At 35.8% G+C, this 27,507-nt stretch overlaps 1 protein-coding gene across 4 annotated transcripts in view; it reads right to left on the bottom strand.

Moving 5' to 3' along the window:
* The window catches only part of LOC128999883 (probable chitinase 10), a 72,111-nt gene that overhangs the window by 18,040 nt on the left and 26,564 nt on the right, over positions 1–27,507 (bottom strand). For 2 of the 4 annotated variants that reach the window (XM_054426624.1, XM_054426623.1), the window contains exons 2-3: positions 13,265–13,303; positions 445–526 (exon numbers count right to left, since the gene is read on the bottom strand). In XM_054426624.1, the coding sequence (XP_054282599.1) occupies positions 445–526 (82 nt within the window). In that variant the 5' untranslated portion in view covers positions 13,265–13,303. Of the gene's footprint in view, positions 1–444; positions 527–13,264; positions 13,304–25,786; positions 25,859–27,507 lie in introns of those variants that run through there. The other 2 variants (XM_054426622.1, XM_054426621.1) reach the window with 2 other exon arrangements.

Below are 27,507 nucleotides of genomic sequence, written 5' to 3'. Positions count from 1 at the left end.
GAATGATTTTTACTACTTTTACGGAAGAGTACTTAAAAAAATATGGACATTTAAATTTTTCCAGCAATGGCCTTTTTTAAATAGCTTGTTAACTAGGTGGCACTTGAATATTATACCTATAGACGGGGTTGTCAATGATGTATGCGTATTATCATGGTTCGTACTGTATTTATTTTTTTAGTAACTCGTCCCCTCCCTTGCTATTATATGTTGGCATATGCGAACTAAAACTTAACTTTCGTACAAATATAATTATTTACAGCTGTCGAAGAATTGAACCTTGGCCTCAGTGTAAAGTCCATCTGAGAATGGAAAATTAAACTGGGATGAGCAGTTTTTTAACTATCTTAAATAATTGTACTAGTATATAAGTTACTAGTAGTATATAAGTTACTAGTAGTATATATACTATACTACTATGTTAAATCTGACTAAGCTACTTACTCTGTGAACTGTGTGTTGTTTGTACAATTACCGCCAAAACGACCGCGAGGAGCAGCAAGTGCTGCGCTCTCGAGAGTCCCATCTGAAACCAAAAAAACCAATCACTACACTTGCATTACCAGGTAACTACTTTTGATAGTATTACGGATGCAGGTAAATACTTATTACTTTAACTTGGAAGGTAAATTTATTCATTGTAACTCGACACTTAGGTCCAGTCCAGTTCCTGATGGAAATGCCAACCGGCAGGTTCATGGTCTGCTGGCCTGGACGGTTTGTCAGAAGGTCACCTGGACCTTGAAAAGATCAATTCCCACATTATACACGATGTTGGGGATTTGCCAAACTGTTCCGAACAAAGGTAATTCTTCTTTGTAATTATAAGTATTGTTGATAATGTTCGCTAAATTGAGAAAAGGTATTATTTTCAATAGAACGACCTGTGGAAAAGATATTTATTGTTTTTTAGTCTTGCCTGTAGGCTATTATTTAAGAAGGATGGGGATATTCAGCTTGGTATTAAAACAACTTATAAGTGTCTTAATGATACTAACCCCGTTTCTTCATATTCCTAATAACGACTGGACTCTGTATTGGCATAAAGAATAGTATGTTCATTGCCGGTATCCATATCACCACGTTTCACTAAACGTGTGATTAGGCCTAATTCTCGCACTCAAATCAACACGACCTAGGTGTGGAGCAAAATGGTGATCTGGAAATATTATTGTAAATATACTTATAGTTATAAATAATGTCCAATGGCATTTTCATACAATAATCATTTTCTTGCCAAGTGGGAGGTGCGCATTTTAACCCAAATATGAGTGAAGGATGAGTGTAGAATGGTGTTAGATGATCTCCGTAGCTTGTTACTTACTAAGATCAACTGTTTCATTAGTATTGATTTAAAGCCCAAAGATTAGGAACAGCCAATAGGGTGCAATTCAATATTAAAGGGTGTTTACGGTAGATTTTATCCAAACATTAGCTCTGTTCAAAACCTTGTTAACCTAAACCAATGATTTGATATTTTTCAAATCCCATAAAATTGACAATTTATATAGGCCTATTTTGAGGAATTGAGACTACTACTTTTGTAGGGATTTAAATTGTTTATCAAACGAGCTTTTACATTCTTTCAAGCATTACATTAATGGTTGGTATACTACGATACGTTCATTACGTGATACATTGCGTCAATACAGATATACTGTATAAGCTGTCTGTTACTGACAGGGGAAACATACATCAAAAGGGAAAAGGAAAACCGCACTGATTTCTCAATCACAATCAGAAAGTGAGCTGAATTGATTTGATTGCAGCTCATAGACATATCTTGATGTACGAGAGCAGAGTGAATGACGTGTTGTCAAACTGCTGATACTCGATGGCAAGTCGCTGATCGGCTGTCGCTAGACGGTTTCACCGAGCATGCGTGATGGATGCCACATCCACTTCCGGTGGAGAAAGTGACAGGTGGCGCTCGCGGTGGCGGATTCAACAATTAGTGGTTCCCGCCAAAAGTGGTCGAATCTAACCTAACATTCAGTTAGTTCGCAACGAGCTTTCAACAGGAACTAATCAATAAGAATTAATTAATTAATTTAATTATCAGAATTTTGTTGAGTATAGTATACCCAAGTACCTTTAACGGACATAATTTCAACTTCCCTTTAGTTATTCATTTGTTGGTTTAGAATCATTATATAAATTATGCCATTTTTGCCATAGACAGTGACGTAGCCAGGATTTTAAAATAGGGGGGGTCGACCGACCGGGGGGTTCAGGTAAAAGGGGGGTCCGAGAAATTTTTTTTTAAATATAGGCCCTAAAATGGTATTTTCTAGCTCTCTTAGCATTGCAAATAATCAACCCCAAGGTCAATACAGTATGATTATATAATGTTACATTTAATTTAAAAAAAATGTTATATTTAAGACCGGAAGGGGGGGTCTGGACCCCCTGGACCCCCCCTGGCTACGTCACTGCCATAGATTAACCATCCTAACTTGAAAATTTATAATTCTTATTGAAATGTTGAAGACAGCTATTTTTAAATTAGAATCGTGCGGTTTATGTAGATGTGACTTTTTGTTTACTAATTGTCTTGGTAGCTGACTGACTTACAATTTAAAACTATCGATGATGGTGAAATAGCAGAGTTAAACTGATATATAAATAATAGACATTTAACATGACATAATTTAATTGTGAATAAGATACGACACTAACTGAATGTTAACAGGTCAACTACAAACAAACGCATAAAAAAAACAATAATATGTCATTAGGCTCCTAATCTTATTATGTTATGTTATTAAAAAATTATGCAGACAAAGGCGAATATGAAAGTTAGACACTACAACAATAAGCATTAGCACTTGTATTATAACTAAATAGCAGAAGACATCCAACATCCTACGGCAATCAGCTTAATGTATAATATTGAAACTCAACTGTTGTACAGCCATATAGTTGATGACAGCTCTGCTTAACAAACTAGGGCGGTTTCTGATATTCGATCATGACATTGACATTGACTATCATCAATGTTGCAGACCACGATGGTCACGTTTAACTGAGAAACATTCTTAATTATGACAACCATTTTTAAATGGGTATTTTCTTTAATATCACTCCAGAAACATAGAAGAAACGAATTTAACACTTCTTAAATAATTGCAAAATACAAGAGAATCGACAAAAACATTTATTTTACACACTTTGTAAACTTAAAGTTAGAAACAAAATATGGTGAATATGTTTGTTATGCTAGTAGACTATATATATCGATCAAGAAATGTTTATTTTCCGCAATATTTCCATCTCGACGAATTAAGCTAAACTACGTCATCCACAACTCAATGATTCGATTCGATTCCTTAAAGGTTGCTTTCGTGTTAGGTTAGCTAAACAGGTGATTCGAGTGGGAAATCAGCTGATTTCGGCGTCCAGCTGATATTTACCTGCCAAAGGTTAGCTGGCGTGTAGGCCAAATGTTGAGGTCGGAGTGACATTTGCAGGGGTCTCCTGCTTTTAACAATTTTACGGAGTTGTGGCGAAACTTTGCTCAGAAAGTAATGAGTCCAGAGTCTCACATTTAACTACCGGTACACCGTTTGACAAATTTAAAACCGACAAAAGCTATGGAAAGTAGATTTTGATGAGGCCTCTTCTACATCGCTCGTTTTGCACGAATAATCCATTTTGCATTTTATTTTCTCCATTATGTACAGGTAAATCTACAGCAGTTGTGGTTTATTGAAATGTATAGGCAGGCCAATCACTTAATCTATATCTGAAAAAGTGCAGATAAACGAACTACAGTATAGGATATTACTGATTGTATTGAGTTACATTACTACTGTAAAATGTGGGCTAAAGTGCAACCATTGACTATTGGATACTGAAATAATAGAGATCGATGCCCACAACCCATCTATATGAACCAGCTGTAACCAATTTTTTATAAAAAAAAGAATGTAGTTGTGTGAGCCAGTCACAGAATGCGCTTGTGTTTTAAATTCTATTTTATACATTTTTTTGTTGCTGACCAGGTCGATCGATGGGTCATAACAGTTGTTATAACTCATCATAAGTCATTCTCTAAGTTTGACTTGGTAAACAAGATTGTGAATTCGACCAAATTTAGTAAATTAGATCAACGCATTCTGTATGTAGCTCACATCAACTACAACTATTTTGTAAAAACAATCTGGCTACATTTAACATCAGGACGGAATATCTAAGGTACAACGTACTGCGTATGACAGCATGTCGGACGAGTTGTTCAATCGTCTCATAGAGCGCAGCACCAACGAGTTGTTGCGCTCTATAAGACCTTCCAGGTTTTAACTCGAGGGTAAAACCATTGACTATTGTAATAATTGACTATTGTATTAATAGTCAAAGGTAAAATCCTTTAAGAAGTAATGCTTTGTCTGATGATTATAGGTATACTATTACTATGCCATGCATATTTATTTGCTCATGAATTAAAAATTTCATGGTAAATGATGATGAGAAATTCCGCTTAATAGTTGTTATGTTTAGGAATAGTTTTATTTTACAAATCTGTCATAGTAGTACAAGTAAATATATTATGAGAGTATTGTATATAAAACAAGTCTATTACATACTGTATTACATTTGACCTACGAGGCTGCAGCTAAAACTAAACGTAACGTTCTTCTTATTCGTTTTTTTGGCGAAACTTAAAAAAATATTATACAACCCAATAACGTAACTAATTGATATTAAATACACAAAATGTATTTTCCATCATTAAAAAGTCACAATTATTAGTTAATTAACATTGATAGTCGACAGGAAATCCTTGAAGGTACTAATGTATTAAAAATATAAATGATTATCAAGAATAAGATACTCCTTTGATACCAAATCTACTAACAAAAAAGTTTTGATTGCTAGGTGGTCTGTGGCATACTGTATAGATGAATTATTTCCATATTCTAACGTAGAGGAATATGTTTGGTGGATGTAATGTTTATGCAGTTTTTACTGTAGTAAAATTGAACGTAATGTTGTAGTTACACATATACCGTGTAGCAAAATACAGCTATACATAAAAAATTGCTTTTACCAAAATAATATATTTTTTAAATTTTTACTGTTAGGTAGACTAAAGTGTCCAGTAAACTAGAAAGTTCAGACTAATTTTCTACAAGATCACGGCCTCTTCCGACATTGTGTCATAACCTCGAACTCACCGTTCCTATAACCCCGATCAAGGGTCATGTAAACAATACCGTCACCCCGCCCCCGCTACGGTGGCGCGCCTGGCGGCCGACGACCCGGTGTTAATTTCCCGCCTTGCGCAACGGCGGGAAGCAAATTTGGGTCACAGAGTAAGGCGCTGGGCATGGGCCACTCTGAATGTCACGAAGCCGAAAGTAGTGAGAGTGAAACGGCAGTGATCCGTAAGTTGCTATTCCTTTGAAAGATCGATGTACTAGAGCAAATCTATTAAAAGCTCCATATGAATTTAATTTATTTTTTACACGTTAAATTAACGTCTTAAAAGTGGTTCGTAGCATCATGAGTACGAGTAACATAATGGTAATATGTTGACTCATTAATGCACGATACTCCTCTGACTTATCGTGGCAGTAAAAAAGAACCAACAGGCATGAAATAAAATTAGTTGAAAGTTGTTTACTGAGGACAATCCCCCACTCTAGTTTCTCCGCATTACCCTTAATTTATCTAAGCTCAGCATGAGTAGCAGTATAGACCCTGGTTTCTCCGGTAGTCCATGGTCCACTTATTCTAGGTCTAGTCAGCTTGACTGCTTTCTCTTTGTCTAATTAAAGCCAAACTACAAAAAGAATGTTTTTACGTTTTGGCCTATTTTTTTTCGCTGTAATATTTTACAGCCCTCAAATGCTATAATCTGCTCAGTACGTGTGGAATATTCCATGGTCAAAGGATTATTGTGTATGATCACAAATTGTACTTGTCTTTATTTCATAATTTTACACCGCCTAATACACATAAACGCATGTAATCTTAAAAGTACATATAGTAAAGGGACATGCATGAATCCTTATATTTATATATAATAGGTGGGCCTAACCATGGTGTACATTATGAAATATACCCTTCTAAACGCACAATCGACTTGTCTTTACTGAATATAAATATTAATTGATTTTTTATCAATTATGTCAAACCTAACCTAACACAATATGTCAAATATTATCTTAAGTCATGTTTTAAGAGTGGTAGGAATATTTCTCATTTCATAAATGTCCCCAGCTAATTCATGATTAACAAAGTGCACCTTCATCAGCCTAACAACCTCCTCAGTAACTAGTGGTTTGTGTAGCTTATTTGTGACCATTACAACAAATAATCAGAACAAATTTCTAAACAACAAAAAGAAGTGCAAAAGAGATGCTCGCTTGAAAGGGTAATTGAGACCTCGCGGGTAAATGGTTAAATTACTTCCTACCAGTAAACCGCGCAAAACCAAGAAATCTCTCGCGCGGGAAAGTGGTTGCAAAAAGACAAATCCAATTATGAGATGCAAGAAGCGCTAATCACCTTCGGTTCTCACTCTAACGGCTCACCGACCAATGTAGAAAGTTATGTAGTTTCATCTCATCGAGCTCAACAATAAGCCGATATGGATAGAGATGTCGTCAAGTGAAAGTCAGAACATGATCCTCCCGACCCCCGGGCGTTCACTTCCCTCCAATAATAATGAGAGTGCGCCAACCGTGAAACATAACCTCGAATGTAGAGCTGTAATTAGCTGACCACTAAACCAATACAGTGTTACCAACTGTAAATGAGATTTTCAATGTACTATAACTAGTGATTTGGTGGTTCGGTGGAATTTGATTGAAAGACGCCATCGCCAGATTTTTACTCAGCAAAACATGGCCTTTCCGTAACAAATAACCCCAATAGAAAAGCAGTAGCCTACCTTTTCTAACGATTTGAGAATGCGGAAAACTATAAATCTCACATTTTAGGAAAAAAATACAAAAACAAAACTGATACCACCAATTTAATTAATAATCACGAAACTCCTTTCTACGTTAGATGCACGTCACTTGTAAGATTGTGGAAGTTTCAGCAGAAACATATTGGGCGAAGTCTTGTAAAAATAAATTTGTAGGGAACTCCACAGCTTGCTCTAAAACTGTCTATGGATTCAACCAGCTCACACAACTCTTGCGTCGGTCCTTTCACTTATCGACAAGGCCAAGAAGCGGTTACTCCCTAAATAATTACTCCTACCGGTAACCGGTCGCATACAAGAAACAGAGCCACCAGCCTAGGATTGCTGAGAGAATACATTCTGCCCGTCAGAAAACATACAAAAACTATGGTATGGTATTTTTGCACTGTAGTATCACTGGGTATACACTCGTATAACGTATACGTCTTGGTTTAGAGAGACGTTTTAGGGAGACATTGGTTTATGGTTTTAAAACAATTAATGAATAATAAATTAAATTTATAAAAAAAATACTCTTATAATTTGTGTATATCTCCTTGATTTTGTACATCTATGTATCTTCAATCAACTCAAATATGATTAAACATATTTTCAATCCTGATAATCTTTCCTACAGTGTAAATGTTAATCAATCCAAATTGATCAAAATTAATATCTTTAAAATCATCATGTCTTTAAAATCAGTTTACTTTCAAAACATTCTTCATTTCCCGCAACCGCAACTATGTGATTTCCAATATGTACTTCCAAATCCTCCATTCCAAAATTAACTTCTTGTTCAATATCTCATAACTTACGATATCGTTTTTGTAAGTTAACAAACACTAACTGCAAACAATGTTCTCTACAATTGAAATCAAACAGTACTCTCTTCGTTTGATATTTGATAACATCTAACCATATGTAGAATGTTAATAATTGTGAATTTTGCCTCAAACAAATATCATATGCGTAACTCAGAACACTAACTATGTCTTCTCCATGGGCAAACCGGAATTGCGCCAGCTATGTGAGGGTTAAAAAGGATCAGCCTGGCACGCACCGGGATTGCGCCAACACTACCCCAGGTAGTCGGGTAAACAAGTGGAGGATGAAATTTAACCTAACCTAACCTAACCTAACCTAACCCGATAATGAAGTGATGAACTAAAGTTGAACCTGTTGAACTTGAATTATTTTCTGAACTTCAAGAAATGCCGCATTGGCGCATTGACGGTGCGTTATGGGGGGTAGATTTGGTAGTAGTGCTTTGCCGGTGTCTACCTGGCCCTAGTGGCGCATTCCCGGTGGACCGATCTCCACGTATCCACAGCGGGATTGGGTTTAAGAAAGATGGGGACAAGGAAATTCACCTACATATTGCTTTACTACCTGTGAACATTTCTCTGTATTTAACTGCCACCACTTCCCATAATCACCTCCTCACGACTAGTGTCTCCAGGCCAGCTTTCTACAGTTGTGCAAGACTATCTTATCATCCTCATAATTTGCTGCTAATCACCAGTAAAAGAGACGTGGTTCCAGCAAGCTTCCCTGAGAAACACCAGCCTTGTGACTCCACAACTATTATGTGGTCACTTCACTATCATAAGTATAAATGAAGGATTTACCGGGGTTTTGCAAATATTGTAAAACATTATAGATTATAGTTATTGTTATAGATCTATGAATTGAACTGGTTTTAATTTATCCAATATTATTCCTTTGTGTTCTAATGTTGAATATGAATGAATTGTGAAATGTTGGTTTTTTGCGAGCATGAAGGATAATTTGCGTAAAAATAATCCCGAAATCATGAAACATAGACCTTGTATGATTTGTCATATGATTGGTATGAATAAATGTATTAGTCCATGCAATTTGACCATACATGTTTATTGCAACATGGAATAGTTTGCATGAAAATAAAGACATATTTACTGAATTCAGAGTCAACAAAAACAGATGAAATCCACGAGTTAAATAAAGTCCACAAATCCACTTCAAGTCCAAAACACCTCGGGGCCAAACTAGGTTAACGACGGGGCCAAGGGCGGCTGATTACAGATTCTCTGACACCATTGTTGGCAACAATTAAAACCTCATTGTTGCCTCAGCCAATCAGAGTTGAGGGTGTTTATATGACGCCGTGGGAGACGTCTGTTGGATATCCTCTGCATATCTATGAGATGCACGACGACATCGTGAGAGCGGTTACGACACTTCCGGTATTTTGGGAGGTTTGTTGTGTTTAAAGAAGGCTGAGGTTTTGAAACCCCAACTTCGCAGGCTGGATGTTACGAAAGATTAGATTGAGACCATTTTTAGATGGTGTTAGTGTACATTTTGTTAGGATTACTTATTTTGGTCAATACAGGGAAGTAAACACCAAGTTTAAGTTAATCACGTAAATCTCACCTAACGACAAATTCAAATGCTTTTTTTATACACAATTTGTAAAACGATAGCAAATACAGTAAAGTTGAAGAGGAGGCACCAAGATGTTAACGAAATTCCATTTCACAACTGCTGCTCGAGGATTGAGTAAAAATAGTATAGAATCTTCTACTATGCTGTATTATGACCACTATCGAGTTTACAAAACATATCTCGTTGATTTTTTTTCTCCAATGGTCTACATGGAACCTCCACACACCGGTGGCATTGTAATGATATCCGTCACAGCCTTAACAACCACAACCTGTTGTCGAGGAAGGAGATCCAAGAGATTGAGATGGCCGTGACATTTGTAGGACCTGCCAGGCCATCTTGCATTCGCAATCATGTTATGCAGTTGTATAAATCACTCGTTACCCATTCTCTAAACCAAACCTAAGTCAAACTTGGTGGTTAATATGCAGCAGATGTCGAGAATAGTTGTTGTATTAACATAATCTTTCTTTAATATTGTTGTTAATTTATTTACAAGTTATACAACAGTTAGTTTGGCGTTAATTATTTTTTCTTTCACTAAGGAAACATAAATTATTAGAATTTAAAACGGCACTGTGATAAAATCATAAATATGAGATTCAATTTTTTTCTCTCTCTTCTTCCATACACAGTACGATCAACGTGTCTTTGTACGGAATTTACTAAGAGAAATACAATACTAATTGTTATAGTTTGGATTTAAATAAATGCAGCAGAAATCAGTCAAGCATAGGCCTTTGCACAAATGTAGTTTTAATGTTGATGTTTGTATGTCACGCGCAGATGTATAACCTGTTAGAAATATTATAGCGAGAATTAATGTAAATGAGCTAACAGTCATGACTGGAAAATTGATCATTGACATCGAGATCATTGGAATTGTTTGTAGTCACCGTTCTTTTAGTTACCTGTTTAGATATTTCCTAAACATTCAACTCCAAGGTGAAGCCCAAAGGAGGTATGTCGAACCCTGTTCCTATAACCGCAGGCTGTTTTGCAATTCTGCAATTATTTGACACAATCTCTCAGTTTAGAAGTTGACCTTTACCGCGGCGCTGTCTCAGTGCTCTCATTTTGCGCCAAAACTACAGCAGACGGGTTTGAGATTACGCAACACGTCTGCCGGTCAGCTGTGAAATATGGCGATCTGTCAGCTGACGTTCTTACTTAAACTGACAGATTTCTAATAAATGCTTCAATTTTGAGACGATAAAATTAATAACGAGATTTCCTATAATTAATTGGAAATGGATTTAGTTGTTAATTTATTTAGCCAAATGGCAACATTGTTGAACACAAAATCATATATGTACTTTACATCGATATTTCTGAACCAAATATCTCTTTAAAGGGTAACAATTTAAATTTAGCTCCTATACAAATCACTGTACAAACAGTGCAGGCAATGGTAAAAAAATTCCTCCAGAATTTTTTAATTGAATACGAGACAATCAAATATAAACAACAAACTCTGAGATTGATGATTGTAACACAGATGTTCGATATCAAAGCAGAATTGCGAACAAATATTCACATTAAAATTCATTTAACAGTAATTGATTACAATGAATTTATGAATTTATTTTGCGCGTCGCCGTCCATCTATCATGTGAGATTAGATGGTTTCCAACAGATGGTAAATGAATCGAATTGAAAAAAAAAAATGTTTTACAGGACTAAGTCCTTGAAAGAAAAACTGCGGTGAAACAGCTGTTTCCAGACAAACATGGCTGCTGTAGAGAACCAGTTGATTGTTTTAGGTTAGGTCGACAAGTTCAGACGAACCAGTGTCCAGTATCCAGTTCTTCAGTTGCGTAATGTGAAGAGACCAGACCGCTGTCTCAACGATGTTTCAAAACATCCGATCAAAACTGGTTCACCAAAAACTGTGTTCAAAACGAGGATCTTTAATTTCTCGTCAACCGGTTTGGGAAGGTTTTTGTAGCATGCGTTTGTTTTTTCCTAAAAAAGTGTTACTGTTTCATAACATTTTTTACTTTTGACTAATAAGGACATAATGTCTTTGTATAGTACCAAATCACTTGTTCTTTTACTTAATTTGCGCAAACAAACGGTTGAATATCAACCAAACCTTATATCAGGGTTACATTGAGGGACAACAATGCTCAATTACGATTCAAAACTGTGTTTCCATTCCAGAGATGAATTCAAATCAACCAGACGTATGAGCACATCCGAGACTGAACGTGGAAGAATGTGTCACTTTCTAGAGTTTGTGGAGTCTGAAGACGTGCCACGGTAAAACTTGACGTTAGCATCTCATGTATTGCTTGCTGAAGCCTAAAGAAACGCGCTACTGTTTCTTGTTATGTAGTTAAGCCAGAATTGTTCTAAATGCAACAAATTACATAGGATACTTGTTATGGCCATTGGTCGGCAATAACATCTTAACACAATCACACAGTAAATATGCACTAACATTTATTCTAAGCACATTATATTCTAGTGATATTTTCATTTTTGTTCTGAAAAGGATCTTTTCTACCAAAAATTACATACTGTTATTTTAATAATGTTTGCTTTTTTCGATGACATCCTCACATGCATCTCACAGCTGAACAATGAACACTTTATCAACATGAAGTGTGAGGATTGGGGTTGACTTATCAGGACACTGAGAAATCATCTCTAGAAACCAGTCTATGTGGATATTTCGTAATATAAATACTATATTTAAGGAGTTATTTACGACTTATAAATGCTCACTTGGCTTACTAACATTTCTCTTTGGATTCAAGGACTTTCAGTTCATTGACTGAGCCCTCAATAGCCTTGTGGATTTGTATTCAAGTCGTGGATGCTTTCACAAGAAGCGCGTGCGAGCTTGATAATCATTTGCGAGAGTGCGAAATTCGCCCCTGACAGTTCGCGAAGTAGACTGTTTTGAGATCTTAGAAATTTGTTTGAACAGTATGACTGATGCGAATTTGATATAAGAACATTAAGGTTTTAGAACAAACGTACGTACGTCTATAACATTCGAGACAACATATTCAAAACGTTGACTAAAAGCTACTTAAATCAACGAAGTCATCTTTACTGCACGGTGATGTCTGATACATCTTATTCTGACATCTTATCAGAATTCACCTTTGACTCATCGTATATAGTAAGGCAAGGAGAAAGGCGACGAAGGAGAAGAACCAGAAGGCACTTGTTGTGCGGCATCTCACCGGACTCTCTCTCCTTCTCAACCGGTTCTCGAGAAGAGCGAGAGTGAGTTGTGTGTTTACAGAGACCTACAAGTGTCGACCTACAGGGTGTGTCCATCTACAACAATCTGAATGAAATCAAGAAAAATATTAATTCCGTCAAGTGCTCAATCAAGTATTCAAGTGTCCATGTGTCTACTCTTGAAAACATCGATTTAAGAGATTATTGAATGGAACATTTTGTTCGTCAAAGCTGTTCTTAAATTGACCTTTTACTACATTAAGCTGACCTTTTCAACAAGTAAGAGGATTTTCAAAAATATTTATTACTGCAACCTATTTTTACAAAATAATGAACGATTTGACACGGATCACCGAGGGTTTCAACTATGTTCAATTTATCTGCACGCTATACCGCTATTTGAGTAAAGGGTGCTCGCTTGAACTCTTTATCTTTATTTTATCAGTAAGTGAAGTTATACAGTGCTGTCAACTAGAAAAAATGACTTTGGTGGAATACAAAATATAACAAACTAATATAATCAGTCAAACAAGTGCTCACGTTAAGAATAAAGTTAGTGAAAATTGCATGAAAAGCACTTGGGTTTGTTGAAGTACTAAGTATCAAGATAATAGCTTAAAATATCTGAATCTTAGTTTTGTAACTGTGATATTTTCAATTTCTACCATTATCACACTTTCTATTTATAGGATAGTTTAAAACAACAAGAGAATAGATTACCTTTAAACTTTCAAAATATTAATCGTTCAATTCTCGTACCTGAAACATAAAGAACACAAATTAGTAAAATCGTAGGTAAAGGATAAATTATTGTTTCTTATATCCTTTATATTTTATATCAACTATTACAGGTTTTACATTGATATATAATGTAGGCCTACTAGCTCTGTATTTTTAAGAATTAATTCCTATTGCCACCAGTAGTTAGAACATGCTATATGAGTAGGTTTCATTTTAGATTTTTTAGTATAAGATTTTAAAATGTTTAAGCAAAATATATCTTTTGTATTCATATATTAAAAGATATGTACATAAAAAATAGTTTATTGAGCTGTTTTATAAGTCTCATTTATATGTGTTTGGACATAACTTCAGTTGCTGTGAATGTATTTTAAACTGATTGTTTTTGTATGTGTTATACTCATTTAGGTTGGGTCTTTGTATGAGATTGTCATCAGGGTTTCTGTATACGTGTAGGTCGTGACAGGTTGACTTCCACGTATATAAATATGTCCGTTGTTTATGTGTAGTTTCTGTCAAAATGTTTGTGTATGTGCAGTTTGTGTCTTTTAAAGGGTTTGTATATGTGTAGGTTGTGTCTGTATAGAAGTGTTTCTGTATCTGTGTAGGTTGTGTCCGTATACAAGTGTTTCTGTTTGAATGTTTCTGTGTTGATTGGGTCTGTAAACAAGCATTTCTGTCAGAGTGTTTCTGTATCTGTATAGGTTGTGGCTGTATAGAAGTGTTTCTGTATTTGTGTAGACTGTGTCTGTATATAAGTGTTTCTGTAAACAAGTGTTTCTGTCAGAGGGTTTCTGTATGCGTGTAGGCTGAGTCTGTACACAAATGTTTCTGTATCTGTGTAGGCTGCGTCTGTACACAAATGTTTCTGTATCTGTGTAGGCTGCATCTGTACACAAAAGTTTCTGTATCTGTGTGGGCTGCGTCTGTACACAAATGTTTCTGTATCTGTGTAGGCTGCGTCTGTACACAAATGTTTCTGTATCTGTGTAGGCTGCGTCTGTACACAGATGTTTCTGTATCTGTGAATCTGTGTAGGCTGCGTCTGTACACAAAAGTTTCTGTCAGAGTGTTTCTGTATCTGTGTAGGTTGTGTCTGTATACAAGTGTGTCTGTATCTGTGTAGGTTGTGTCTCTAGAGTGTTTGTGTAGGTGAATGCGTGGAGCGAAACAGTTCAAGGTCGACAGTAATGAGTTTGCGGTCCACGTCTACAATTACTAGAGTAGAGCGAGAGCGCGAGGAGAGAAAATTAGCACTTCTAAACGCCACATTCACTCTCCACCCAAACCAGATAATTGGCCAAGGAAAATCAAAACATAGAAACAGCTAAATAGTATACCAGGCACACTACACAAACTGATTAAATATAACTTTTGAAGACTTCACGTGCTTCTGTAAATCACGACGGAGATTTAATGTGAATTTAATCTTCAATGGTTTTGATAGGTATTCATATTTAGAGCTATTACTGTATTTGGTTACACATAAAATATGTAATTGGGGTTCTTAGAGTGATGTAGGCTACTTAAAAATGATGTACAGCAAATTTACTCAATAAGTTATTACAGTACTATATTCTAAATTAAAAAGTACATACACCAACAAAAGGTTATGTAAATTCTATTGTTATTGATTTCTTCCCAAAATGTCCAACACTTTAAAACCATAGCCAACTATGCCAAAATTATATAATTATATAATATATAGTCAGAATGACATCGTATGTGGCATGAAGAAAGTAGACGAAGGAAATGGACCATAGGCACTTGTAAGGCATCTCACCACAATAAGTGCCCGGGTTCCGTCTAGATTATTAAACGCGGAATGAACGATTTAAAAACATTTGGACAAATCTTGTGTGACGCTCCACCAGATTCACTTTCCCAGGACACCACGACAGGTAGGAAGAGTTTTATGATAGACGTTGCTGACAGGTCAAGGCGACTGGGTTCAAAGGTCGCGACTTCAGTTCGTCCCACCGTACAGGTCTCCGCTCTCCAGCTATGAGCGACGTATCCAGCAGGTGTTTTGGAAAGCAAGACTAACGTTGAACCGTGCAAGGATGTAAAGGTTGATATCTACTATAAGAAATGTCTCTGCTTGTCACATACGGCACAGCAAAAATTGTTCCAACAAGCAAGGAAATGTGTGGGAATAAATCGAGTGATAAGCACTTCCATCATCATCTGGGTTAAAATGGAAAATAATAATCCAACTAACTACTATCCATTGCAACCTTTTTTGTATATGCTATTGCCAAAAGTTTTTGTATATACTATAGTCAATTGTATATGTAGATTCAGTTGCCAACAGTGTTTGTAGATTCTATAGCGAATTGTATTCGTAGATGCTATTGCCAAGAGTATTTGTAAATTCTATTCCCGCATTTCTTTGAAGATTCCTTCAATGTCCTCCTCCTCTAATAAAGTTTTGTACATAGTCGAGAGCCTGTAATGTTTGTCTTTCTTGTGAGAGTACACACATTTACCTTAGCATCACGTATGATTAAACACTCTAAAATGAGCCATGTTTTCTGTAGTTTAAATGTGTTATCCTGCTCTTAAATTATTCTCTCATTTTATACATTTTCGACGAATAAGAAATTGCATACAGTTTGAATATAGTTTTAATGTGGATGCAAAAACACCTTGTAATATTTAGCGGTCGAAAGAGCTCTTAGAAGTCAGAAAGGCCTTACATTTTGCACTTAGATAATCAAAAATAGTGTTATAGAATGAGCATGGTTCTGCTGCTTGGATTTCGTATTTTTAATATCTCACAGTGCAAAGATATGAAGAAATAATACTTCCATATATTTAGACAAACACTTCTAACAAAAGAGATTTCACCTTCATATTCGGTAAAGGATTATGAACTCTGTAGGACCTTTTGTTATCTCTCACAAAACGTTCACTTCTTCCTTTTCCACCATTGCTTAGACTATATGTAACTAATGGGTTTAAAAACAGCAATAATGATGTAACAACACTTGTGTTTCCTACATAATTTCCAAACTCTTTTTCTCACCCTTCCCTTTCACCTAATTTGGTTACTACACCATACTCAGCACCGCACTACCTCTTTATAAAGTCAACAAAACCTGAAGCGCGTGCGTGCACTTACGATAATAATCGACAGAAAAAATTGACAATGCGAGCATGTTCGAGGGTTGCCGAAGAGACCCGAGGCTGAGCGAAGACGTTGGCATCGATTTGAGCTTTCTCTCAGCAAAAAAATTCTATACCTTACTCAGTCCATTGTTATCACAACATAATTTTGACTGTCGGGTTACTCTAAAGAATTTAGTTTTGCGTACTTGTTTGTTTTACGAGTATATTTTAAAATTTAATTACGAAACATATAAATTATTTAAATATTCAATAGATTCAGCTAAGTGGTTGTAATTTAGTTAACCTATCTTGCCTAAAGAGATGGGTTCACAAACGACTTTCGTTGTTCATACTATTGTGGATTATTATTCCATCTGAAAATACTTAGGAAAGTATGGAATTATCTTACTGTTATCTTAAGTTATCATGGCTGGGGTAGCGATGTGTATATAGTACTTGTCCTTGTCTGGTAATTATACAGTCTAAGGTTGCCTGTTCGATCCTGAGAAAAGACATTAGTTTTTTTATGGTTCGAAGCTGAGCCAAGCTGTCATTAATCATTAGTATTTTCATAAAATTGTTGTATCTAAAGAGCCAGGTGAACTTAGTTAGTAACAAAGATGTCAACTAATTTATTCATTCAACATTTATACCTAGTGAGGTATAATGATAAGTGTATCTTCGCCTTAAAATGTCCACTCTAGTGTTTCACCGTCTTCGTTCTTAACACATAGCCTATATTTAGAAATCTTAATCTAAGATATCAGACATATTCACTGCATGGACAAATTTACACAAACATGAGTGTATTTAAATTTTAAAACGTACTCCAATAAAAGTCGCTGTCTGAACGTAGAACGCACAGTAACCGCTGTGGGGCAGGGCGCGCCGTCCTTGGGTCTGCTCCACTTACCGTCTAGGAAGCGGACATCTACACGGCGCGGCGCATGCGTACAACTCGAGCGCTGATGACGAGTGGTGTCGGCCAATCGAAACGCCAGGTACAGTATTATGATGGGACAGTTTGCGAATGACTGCAATCATTTCGTTACTTTGATGTTTATATAGGCTAGTTGAACTGGAATAATTTGGTAAAATTTGTAATATTAGTGATAGTAAATTACCTAAAAATTGTTGGAACACTAAAAATGGCAGCGTAGTGAAAATCAAGCTCATCCTGTTATCTAGTTCAAATAAAATTACCATAATTGTCATTCTCGTTTTGGTAGATATACGAGTAAGGCGACTTAGCATACAATGGGATTCAGATTATTACCTATTGTTTCAACCATGCTGATTTACTGTCGAAAATGCAGAGCGTGCTTTAAACGGGAACAATGTGAAAGGTCAGTTTGGCTCAATGACACGAAATGATGATTTCATAAGAACTTTAACATAAACAATGAGTAAAGACATTATTTAATTTAATTTAAATTGTTATATCTACATCACTGCCATCTAGAGATGTTGGGCATACAGTTAAAACATTTCAGAGACTTTTGTAATGATACCAACAACCCAGCATTTATAATTATGAACTAGAATATTTAGAATCCAACTAAGAAACAAATAATATAATTAATTATCGTAGTCTTATAATCAATTCATTTAGTTTTTTTTTACTGTTTGAATATTGGTATTACGGCAAAACACAGAAGAAGTTTGTTTTGTAGATCGATATGTATTTAAAAGAAAATAAATATGTATCAATAACAATTAGCTAAGTATAGATTTATTGAGTCAATTTATTATATTTAGTGAGTATCAAACCTGTACTGATATCTAGTATATCTAATATGTTGCAAAGCCTAAAGATATCACCACGGAATGCTCCTTGTAAAAACTTAAAATTTAGACCTGTGTTGTTACCTCATAACGAAACTCTTCATTGAAATACTTGTTTTTGTTTTGCGGTCTTGCAGATGTTGGAGTGGGAGTATTCATTATCCAAGGTCAAACCGTGGCCCTCTCTAATTAGTCAAACTGATACGGACATCAGCCAGGTTTCATAAGGCTACTCACTCAAATGAACTCTTCTGTGGCTAGGGATTTTCATGTTCATTCGAATATCCTATATTTATATAATATGAGTAAAGCTTGAATACTTGTTACCTCGGAATCGGCACAAAGGAACACGTTTATACTTACTAGCTAAATTCTGCACCGATTCGGCGATTTGATTAAATCTTTTCATTATTTTGTATGTCGATCCATTCAAGTTTTAATGCTTGTTGATATAATTCTCTTTGGATGCCGACGATCCAATCTACAAGGACTAACTGAAGTATTTTGTCCAAAGAAAAAGGAGTTGAGTGAACGTTTTATGAAATGTACTATTTAGATATGTTTCCCGTTTTAGTCTTCTTACAATGATAGTTTATGATGAGCTAAAAAATGCTATGGTTTAAATTGAGTTGTTTATTTGTTTATTATTATTGAGTTGTTTATTTTTTTACTTTGGGTTAAAGTTGGTGTGTAGGAATGGAAATGGGATTTTACAAAGGCACGGTTATTGCAATGGCTCAATGGAAAGTTATGTCATCCCAAAACTGGTCACAATTTAACATTTGAACTAACAGGAGTCCGTGAAAGGTTATACATGATTTAAGGTGAAATTAAAGTTAAAATGTCATACATTACATACAACTAGAACCATATTAACTGACTTACGTAAACTATTAAGGCGTGAAAATGGTTCACAAAAGCTTGTTCTAAGAAAACCAAGGAGTCTACTTGAGACTTTTTTGAAAGTCCAATCGATAGAGCAATCGAACCATATCCCAGATTTGGTGAGTGGGGGCGGAGGCGAGCAATTGTGAAGGGGCCACTCCTAGAGGATTGTTGACCTTGGTGAGTGTTGTGGGTGATACGCCCTGCTGGTGCCTTGGTCAACGACTTCGTCCTGGGCGGGACATGGAGTGCGAAGAGGCAGAGGAAACTTACAAGGAAGCTTTGCATCCAAGGGAAGTTTGAGATTTTAGACTGTCAACTTAAAAAAACGTGAAATCGCGAAACACAAATAAAAATTAGAAGAAATACAGTTTCCGGATGATTGCTCACAAAGATCTTGAGAGGATGTAAGATCCTGATTTACCTACCCTAATTTGTCAAAGTATGGCTGAGACCTAGGCTGCGTTTCCACTTCGGGATATACATATTTTTGGTCACACATTTACAGTTTCTACAATTCTATAATAGAATACTTGTCTGATTCTGGGCTACGATTATTTCCCCAAGAGTAAAAAATAAGCGGAGGAAGGATGAGAAAAGAAGATATACGTAAAAAGACTGATCATTAGATTTAGTAGTTTACACATTATTGTTGGTCTCTGAGTTATTGTGGTCAAAAATGTTGTAACTTGTTGACTGTTGAAGATTCATGGGTCGGCCAAGTTCTTCTATGGAAGTGATTAGGGGAAAGAAATCATGTGTTGACTCGTTGACTCATTCTTACTTTAAGTGTATATTAATAAATCTCCAAGAATCGTGACTGTCAAAATGACTAATAACCTTATAATAAACACGCCTTAAGAAGGTTGGTGTCATTGATAGCGTTATTGAAAACTTAACAGCCGTCTTTAAAAATCTTCGACCCACACGTAAAATTATATGTTTCTGTACATCTTTTTCCTTTTTACCAAAATACGAATTGGTGCCAATACCAGTCTATTTTTGGAAACAAATCTACAATTTAGATTTGATCAAACACCTTTTGCCTGTTGAATAAACCAAATTGTAATTGAATCGAATTGGTAAAAAAAAAATCCGTGGTTCATGAAAAAAATTGCTTTTTTTTTAAAAAAAATAGTCCTTTCGACTAGAAACACCTCTCTATACTTAAATCCATCAGGTGAAGTTCTTTCCAACCACATGGCAAATGAAAATCTTGTGACTAGCATAATGTGTTGGCATTTCTGTATTACACAAGACATTCCGTGATGTTAGCGGGAATATCAACAGACCGAGGATCCTGCATGCAGGAGGATTCCTGTAAAAGCTGAGCAGAACTATTAGAGCGAAACTTGTTAGTTCATCGCAGAAACACAACCGGATCAATTAGACTATACTCACGTGTTCTTAATCAATAGTCTGTTAATCCAGTGTTTTTAATGGTTTCTTGAACTTCTAGCAGTTCAAGCAGGTAAAATAATGCAATAAACTAAAGCTAAACCATCCTAGCTTCGGACAGGATAGTCTTAATCTTCAAGAAACCAATAAGTGGATTCGAAGCTCTTAATGTAACATGCACAAATATAGTAAACTAACTATGGAATCGAGTAAAGAGAAACCGTTAATAAAAAATAAAATAAAATAACGGTACAATATTTGCATCTGAGGTTCCTTTCTCGTTGATTGGCCAATGAAAATGATCCAGTGGAGACGAAACTGAAGACTCTAATAACGGCTTGGTTCACATAAATGATTGACGATAAAAAGCTGTAGAACATGAAATGCCCTTGAACACTTCCAAATGGTCTCTAGTAGTCCAGTATCACCAGTTAACCACCAAGCACAGCATTAAACCTTGATACCAACAACCTCTAAGGCAATTAAAAACTAGAATCATCATTACGATAGGTCAATGTCGATCCTTGGATTTCAACTTTAATAAGGCCTACTGAAACAGATGACTGTAGCAAACAATGGATCAGCTGTAGATATGATCAGCTGGTATAATCAGTTGTTAGCCGCCACAATCCCACAATGCCATGTGAACTGGCACGCAATCTCGCCTTGAACCTAACCTTTGACCTGGCCTAACCTCAACACGCATGTTAAACAGAAGTTGGTTTGCGTAGGCGAAGGATTTTTTCATATTCCATTTATATACTTCCATTTATAAACTGAGAATCATTGTGGTCAATTTTTGCCTGAAAACCACTCAGTGGACAATGGTTTTACATTGTATAATTAACGATTGAGAACCACTTATTTATTTGTTGCCACTTTGTTTCCAGCTCGTGGAAAAATTAAAAAAGTAAAAAGCACGAATACTAGAAAAAAATGTAGAATCGAGGATAGTGTAGTACTGTAGTGATAGTAGTTGTTAAGAGTTTAACAGTTGAACGAGAAGAATAAATATTATTGAGCCAATGAAAAATATGGTGTGACATGTCATACTTCCGAAAAATGATATAATAGAGTCGAAAGGTCAAATCATAAATACAACATAATGTATGCATTAGGTTAGAAATAAAGTGGAAAGAGGTATTTATTACAAAATATAAAAGCGAGTCTATTTAGTAGTAAATTATCGTGGATCAAGAGTTATTATTATAATTTGCTGATCATTATATCTGCCAACCACATATGGAACGTACCATAACACCTGTCACTTTCTAGGCGGCCACTGAACCTGGTTGCCCAACAGTATATTGTTACAGCACTGCCTCGTAACTGACCACGTCGTTGCTGTGCTGTACCGTGCACCGGGACCGGCTACTTGTGTTGTACCCTGTACCGGTTTCTTACCTGAGCAGTACCCTGTACTGGCTACTTATTTGTGCTGTACCGTGTAACGACTACTTACTTGTGCTGTACCCTGTACCAGCTTCTTACTTGAGCAGTACCCTGTACTGGCTACTTATTTGTGATGTACCGTGTACCGGCTACTTACTTGTGCTCCTGTGCTGTATCGTGTACCGGGTGTTGTACCGTGCACCGACTTCTTCCTTGTGCTGTACCGTGCACTGGCTATTTAATCGCTTTTGCATAGTCGCACCTAAAACCCACGAATAACACGTTTTATGGGCATAATCCTAAATGTTATTTGTTTACTGGAAAAGTCTTCAAGTGACACGAGGTATTCACAAGCATGATACAAGCTAGGAGATTTGCTTAAATAACCACGGCAAATTTGTAATGACAATAATAAACTGTAAAGGCAATTCTTTACTAGAAAAGAAAAACATAGTCCGGCAAGGATAAAATATTCAGCGACTTCATTGAGAGGAAGGCCACGAAACTAGTATTAAAACGCATCTCTATGTTGATGTTCATGAAATTAATTACCATATTTAGCGCAGTTATGATAAAACCTTGAGTAACAGTACATTATGTACTCTTAGGCTAAATATCGGTAAAATATGGTTTTATTGCGGGGTGTAACTAAAAAAGTGTTACTAAATTTCAAATTTAATTATAGAAAAATTATTTAACGTTGTAAACTTCCCTTGCACAATCAATGATGAATTCAAACAATTCTTTTACCCGCGATCAAATCATAATAACGTTCAGCAATAAAGATGAACTGCATCACAGCAACCCATATTCATAATTTCTGACAGAACTTAGATTCTCAGGGAAAAAGATTTAAATAAAGTCAATAATAAATACAGTTCAGATCTGTAAACTCAACTTGACATATTGATGACTATGTTATCTAAACGTCTATCGTCCAGTCACAACTTAAATGTGTTTTGTCACAACAATCCCTTGCTAAGGCCAAACCTTTGACGACTGAGTGCCATCCCATGTTATACTTATCTGTCCAGATATCTCTCAGTTTGATGCATACGGAAGCTTTTCTAGCTTTCTCTTGATGGTCACATGTTGAGCTAGAGTAGAGTGTCATGTCTGTCCGTGGATCTGAGATAGACCTCAGACGAGATGGGACATGTTGTAAGGTGATGAACTCACAAATTACTGATGTAATTTGATAGCTTTGTAGTTTTCATTCTTATGTTAAATATACGTTTAAATTGGAAAGACTTTGGAAAACACTATATTAAAACTGAAATGACCAAGAGACGTTTTACATTGGAGCTTGTAGAAAACATTACTGAAAACAAATTTGAATTACAGTTAGAAACATTGTAAAAGGATGTCATACAAGTGTTGTCAACAAGTTAAGGATCCACTGGTCCACCCACAACTTTACTCCAATACTTATGAAAACGAAATACATTTTAAGATGTAACAGAAATATACGATTCTTTTATGTACAGAGGGATATTTTTTGCGGATGTTTTTGTCAAACGACTTAGTTTAAACTAAAAAAACTGAATATTGTATTCATAAAAAAATGTATTTAAAAATAATAACTCAACACCTTATCAGAAGAACTATGAAAGTGCACAATGAATAAACTGGAGTTTACGTGAGTGGATTTGATGATCATGAAACATATTCTCTCCTTATCCTAAGTTGAGCTTATTAGCCGAAGCACAGAAAACATACAGCATGTTTTCTGTGGCCGAAATAAAGAGATTAATGTTCTTACAACTGAAGACACTAAACTGAAATAATTTTGTTTTGTAAAAATGAATACATACGAATTTTATCTCAGCCTATTTTACTTATATGTGGAATGAGTGTCCGCCACATATTGTAGTATTACATATTTCAAGCGATGATTCATTGTTTACTCAATTAACATTTACCTCCTCAACTACAGTATCCACAACGGAGATTGCTTAACCTTGAATTCAGGTTTTGTAACGGATTAAAAATCATCTTTGACTTAACGTGATACACTGCTGTACACTAGGTGATGTATACGGTTGAATCGTATTACTATACATCGAAACATGTTTACGTAGTTTTATTTTCAACCAAAAGCGAAGTGTATATCAATTTAATTATTTTACATGTCTGTTAAATCTTGTGAAAAGGCAAACACAGATTGTAGCATTTTGTATTGTAGTTCTAAATAAGTTTCAAGAATATTTTTTTTAGAAATCACTCATTTTCTGAATTGGAATATTCAGTGACACTTAGCAGGGATGCAATTTCCCTCGGAGTCCACCAGCGCACCTCGCGGGAGACCTTGGAAGTAGAAAGTGTCAGGAAGCACGTTCGTGTGTGGAGGCCAGCAGTTTTTACTGGCAAAAAGGTTGTAACTCGGGTGTAATTTTCTTTGCGGTTTCTTTTTCTACAAGAACCTCAGGTAAATGCATCACCGCTGGGTTATACTGTGGAGAGAATTAACTTTAATGTCAGGGGAAAACTACTTTCAGTCCAGTACAGATTTAGCCGGTCAAACCATTTCGAGAAGAATTCTCCCTGTCCCTTAGCTCATTCTTTCTGCAGTTGAAAACAGGTATATCAGATACATATCTTATAAAGTTTATGGTAAACACAACAAAGAAAAACGGTGTTATGCAATAATACAACAAATTACGCGTTTAACTTTGTTTTGGCTAGCTCAAGCTGACATTTTTACAAAAAGCAACGTGTTTTTCCTAACCGATTTGGGAGAGGCTAGTCTGTTGTCTGAAATGGGTTCCTTTTCTTGGAGATTCGCCATTGAATCCCGCCAAAGTTTGAAGCTATGTGATAAACAGCCATTTGATTGTTTCGAGTCCTTGTAAACTGTGTGGTTCACTAATTGAGACAGCAAATCTATTCAGGAACACCTGTTTCAGGAGTGGGTATTTTTCTGAAGTCTTTGTGTCCATGGTATGAGATTCCTTACTTTTGAAGTAAAACAGTTTGTTGTACGGCATTCAAAACATTCGTTTAAATCGTTTTTCTTGATTGAATGTATAATAGGCATACAACTACGTATACTGTCAAAAATTTCAAAGTTGTTTTTCAAAACGGATTCGTAAGATACTCTATTGTTATATATACAATCGATTGCGCTTAAAACCGAAGGAAATAAAGGATCAAAGCATCTTGTGTAGATAAAGCTAATTAAAGCTATTGTGCGAGCGCCCCTGGCGTAAAGTCTGGACGCGAGGTCGTCCTTCACGCGACAAAGGCTTGAGAAGCAAGCATCCATTTTTAGAGGTCCTTGACTGCAAAGACCGCTGAAATAATGCAAGAGGCTGAGTACCAAGTGAGGTAGAGTGGCTTGTGGCCACTGCCTTTTAGGGATGAAATACACAGAGAAATGAGGTTTGATGAAACAGATGGTGCGTTTGCCTGACAATGAATACACAGAACATTTTGGTTGTTGTTAGTCTAGTGGTTAGAACAGTGCAAAAGGGGTTCAACCCTTAAATGTGCACACATATTTAAGAGGTTTGGTTCAAGTACTTTCCTTTTAAAATCTTTCGTGATTCTTATTTATAATATGTTGTATATTTAAAATCCATTCGCAGAAACTCGTTACGATCATGTACCAATAGCTAAAATGCAAATGTTGCATATTTCGAAAATAAGTTTTGAAAATATTGAGAATATTGGGAATCACTTATGGGTAAAGCTTCATACCTAAATAATTTAAAATTAACAACAAAACACACTAATTTCCAGACTAAGACCAGATTTAAGTTCAGTTATGTTAAACCTTTATTTATAACGTTATTTATAATATTTATGGGTAAAGCTTCATACCTAAATAATTTAAAATAACAACAAAACACACTAATTTCCAGACTAAGACCAAATTTTAGTTCAGTTATGTTAAACCTTTATTTATAACGTATATACAAACAAACTCACTCGAAAGAGTCGTTATCCAAATCGTTCACTCGTATTGTCACACCCAATAGAACGTTCCACACTGACTGGTAGTGGTGATTGTTTAGCTACAGGCGAGGCCACCTTTCACAAACATGGAATAACATCGGTCCTGGCGCAGGCCCTTGTGGTACTCCGTCACTATTACTACGAATTATACAGGGCAGTGGCTGACGCTGCGGGCTACGCTGTGTTTTTACTTATGATAACATGAATTATTATTGTACGGCTCAGAAAACTGGTTACTAAAAATGAGGAAAGCGTATGATGATTTGAGAACAAACTATTGCGAAAAATGTATAACCATTATTTAAAAAAGAGAGAATGAAGGCAATTGAATTTAAATTGAGCCATTATGGCTGAGAGGCAAGAGGATGAGATGAGCTGGACATTTAGGCTACTATATGGAAAGAGGACGGCTTAATAAAAAGATTGTGAAATAATCTCAAGGGTAGACGAGCAGGAAGGCCAGGGGCGGGATGGTAAGACATACCAGAAAATACCTGAGAAAACTGAAAAGGGAAGATAGGGAATTCTGGAGTCAGCAAGTTGTAAGTTGAAAGCATAACCAAATAGCAAGATGTAAAACTTACATCATGTTAATAGTATTTATTGATCCACAAATTTGTATGCATGTAATTGATTGTACAAATGGCGATTTTGCCGTAAATAAATAAATAAATAAAGTTGTCGAAGCGAGTACCATCTTGGGTAGCTAGAGCTACAGTTGTAAGTAAATACTCTGTAGGACACGTGTAGAAAATATAGGATATAGGATGTATGAAAAGTTAGAATTTATCGCTCGGTTTTTATTTGAACGATCCAACGATGAGGTGATTTTAAAGAGGTTTAAAAGATACTCTAAATATTCAAATGTTTATTTTTTAATTACCTTTTCCTACAGTTACCTAACAATGTACATGTTCTCTCACTGATTTGAGGAAGCAAAGTGGCCAATTCGCTCATCAGTGAGACAATGTTAACATTGTCTCACTCTAATTACTTTGTCTCACTCCAGATTTGCAACGTGAAGGCACGAAATAGTGAGCGCGTAACATGCAGGCAACGTCGTATGGGCGCGAAATACGTTGGTAGCACTGGCTGTAAATCAGCTGGTCAGCTGTTGTACTGTTGTATTTGTCACTTCACATTAAATGTTATATTAAAAGTTCACTTCTGTGTAAAAATAGGTTATGTTTCTTCACAAATTTATTTGTTTTATGGTAACTGTAGGAAAAGTATAATGTGCAACTCGAGTTCAAAGTACAATTGCCTCACTCGAGAAACCATTCCTCACTCGCCTACGGCTCGTGAGTAAGGATTTCTCTCGAGTGAGTCAATTGCTCACTATTCTCACTAGTTGCACAAATCTATATATATAATTCCGTAAGTCAAATTTTTGTAAAGAAATTGTGAGTGACTGGATGGCCGTAGAAGGATGGGAGGGGTCTTATTTTAAAGGTCTTGACGTGAATTTTGAGGGAAAACTATTCATTTTTCTTAATTATGCACCAAAAGGTCCTTATGGAATAAAATAATTCACATTTAAATAACATGGGAATCTATGTCATGTCTGCTTTGTTTACTTTAAAAAATGTGGTTTAACTTTATTTAAAGCATATGGTAATACAGTATGTAATGTACTGTAAAATGTATACTAACCCTAAAGAGAGGTTTAAAATACTAATTGACTATATACAACC

Source organism: Macrosteles quadrilineatus, unplaced genomic scaffold, assembly GCF_028750875.1.
Source record: "Macrosteles quadrilineatus isolate MER2022 unplaced genomic scaffold, UCM_ALF_1.0 Scaffold_8__2_contigs__length_117827958, whole genome shotgun sequence".
Taxonomy (NCBI): domain Eukaryota; kingdom Metazoa; phylum Arthropoda; class Insecta; order Hemiptera; family Cicadellidae; genus Macrosteles; species Macrosteles quadrilineatus.
The sequence above is the reverse complement of the archived record's forward strand: the minus strand, read 5'-3'. Positions and strand labels throughout refer to the sequence as shown.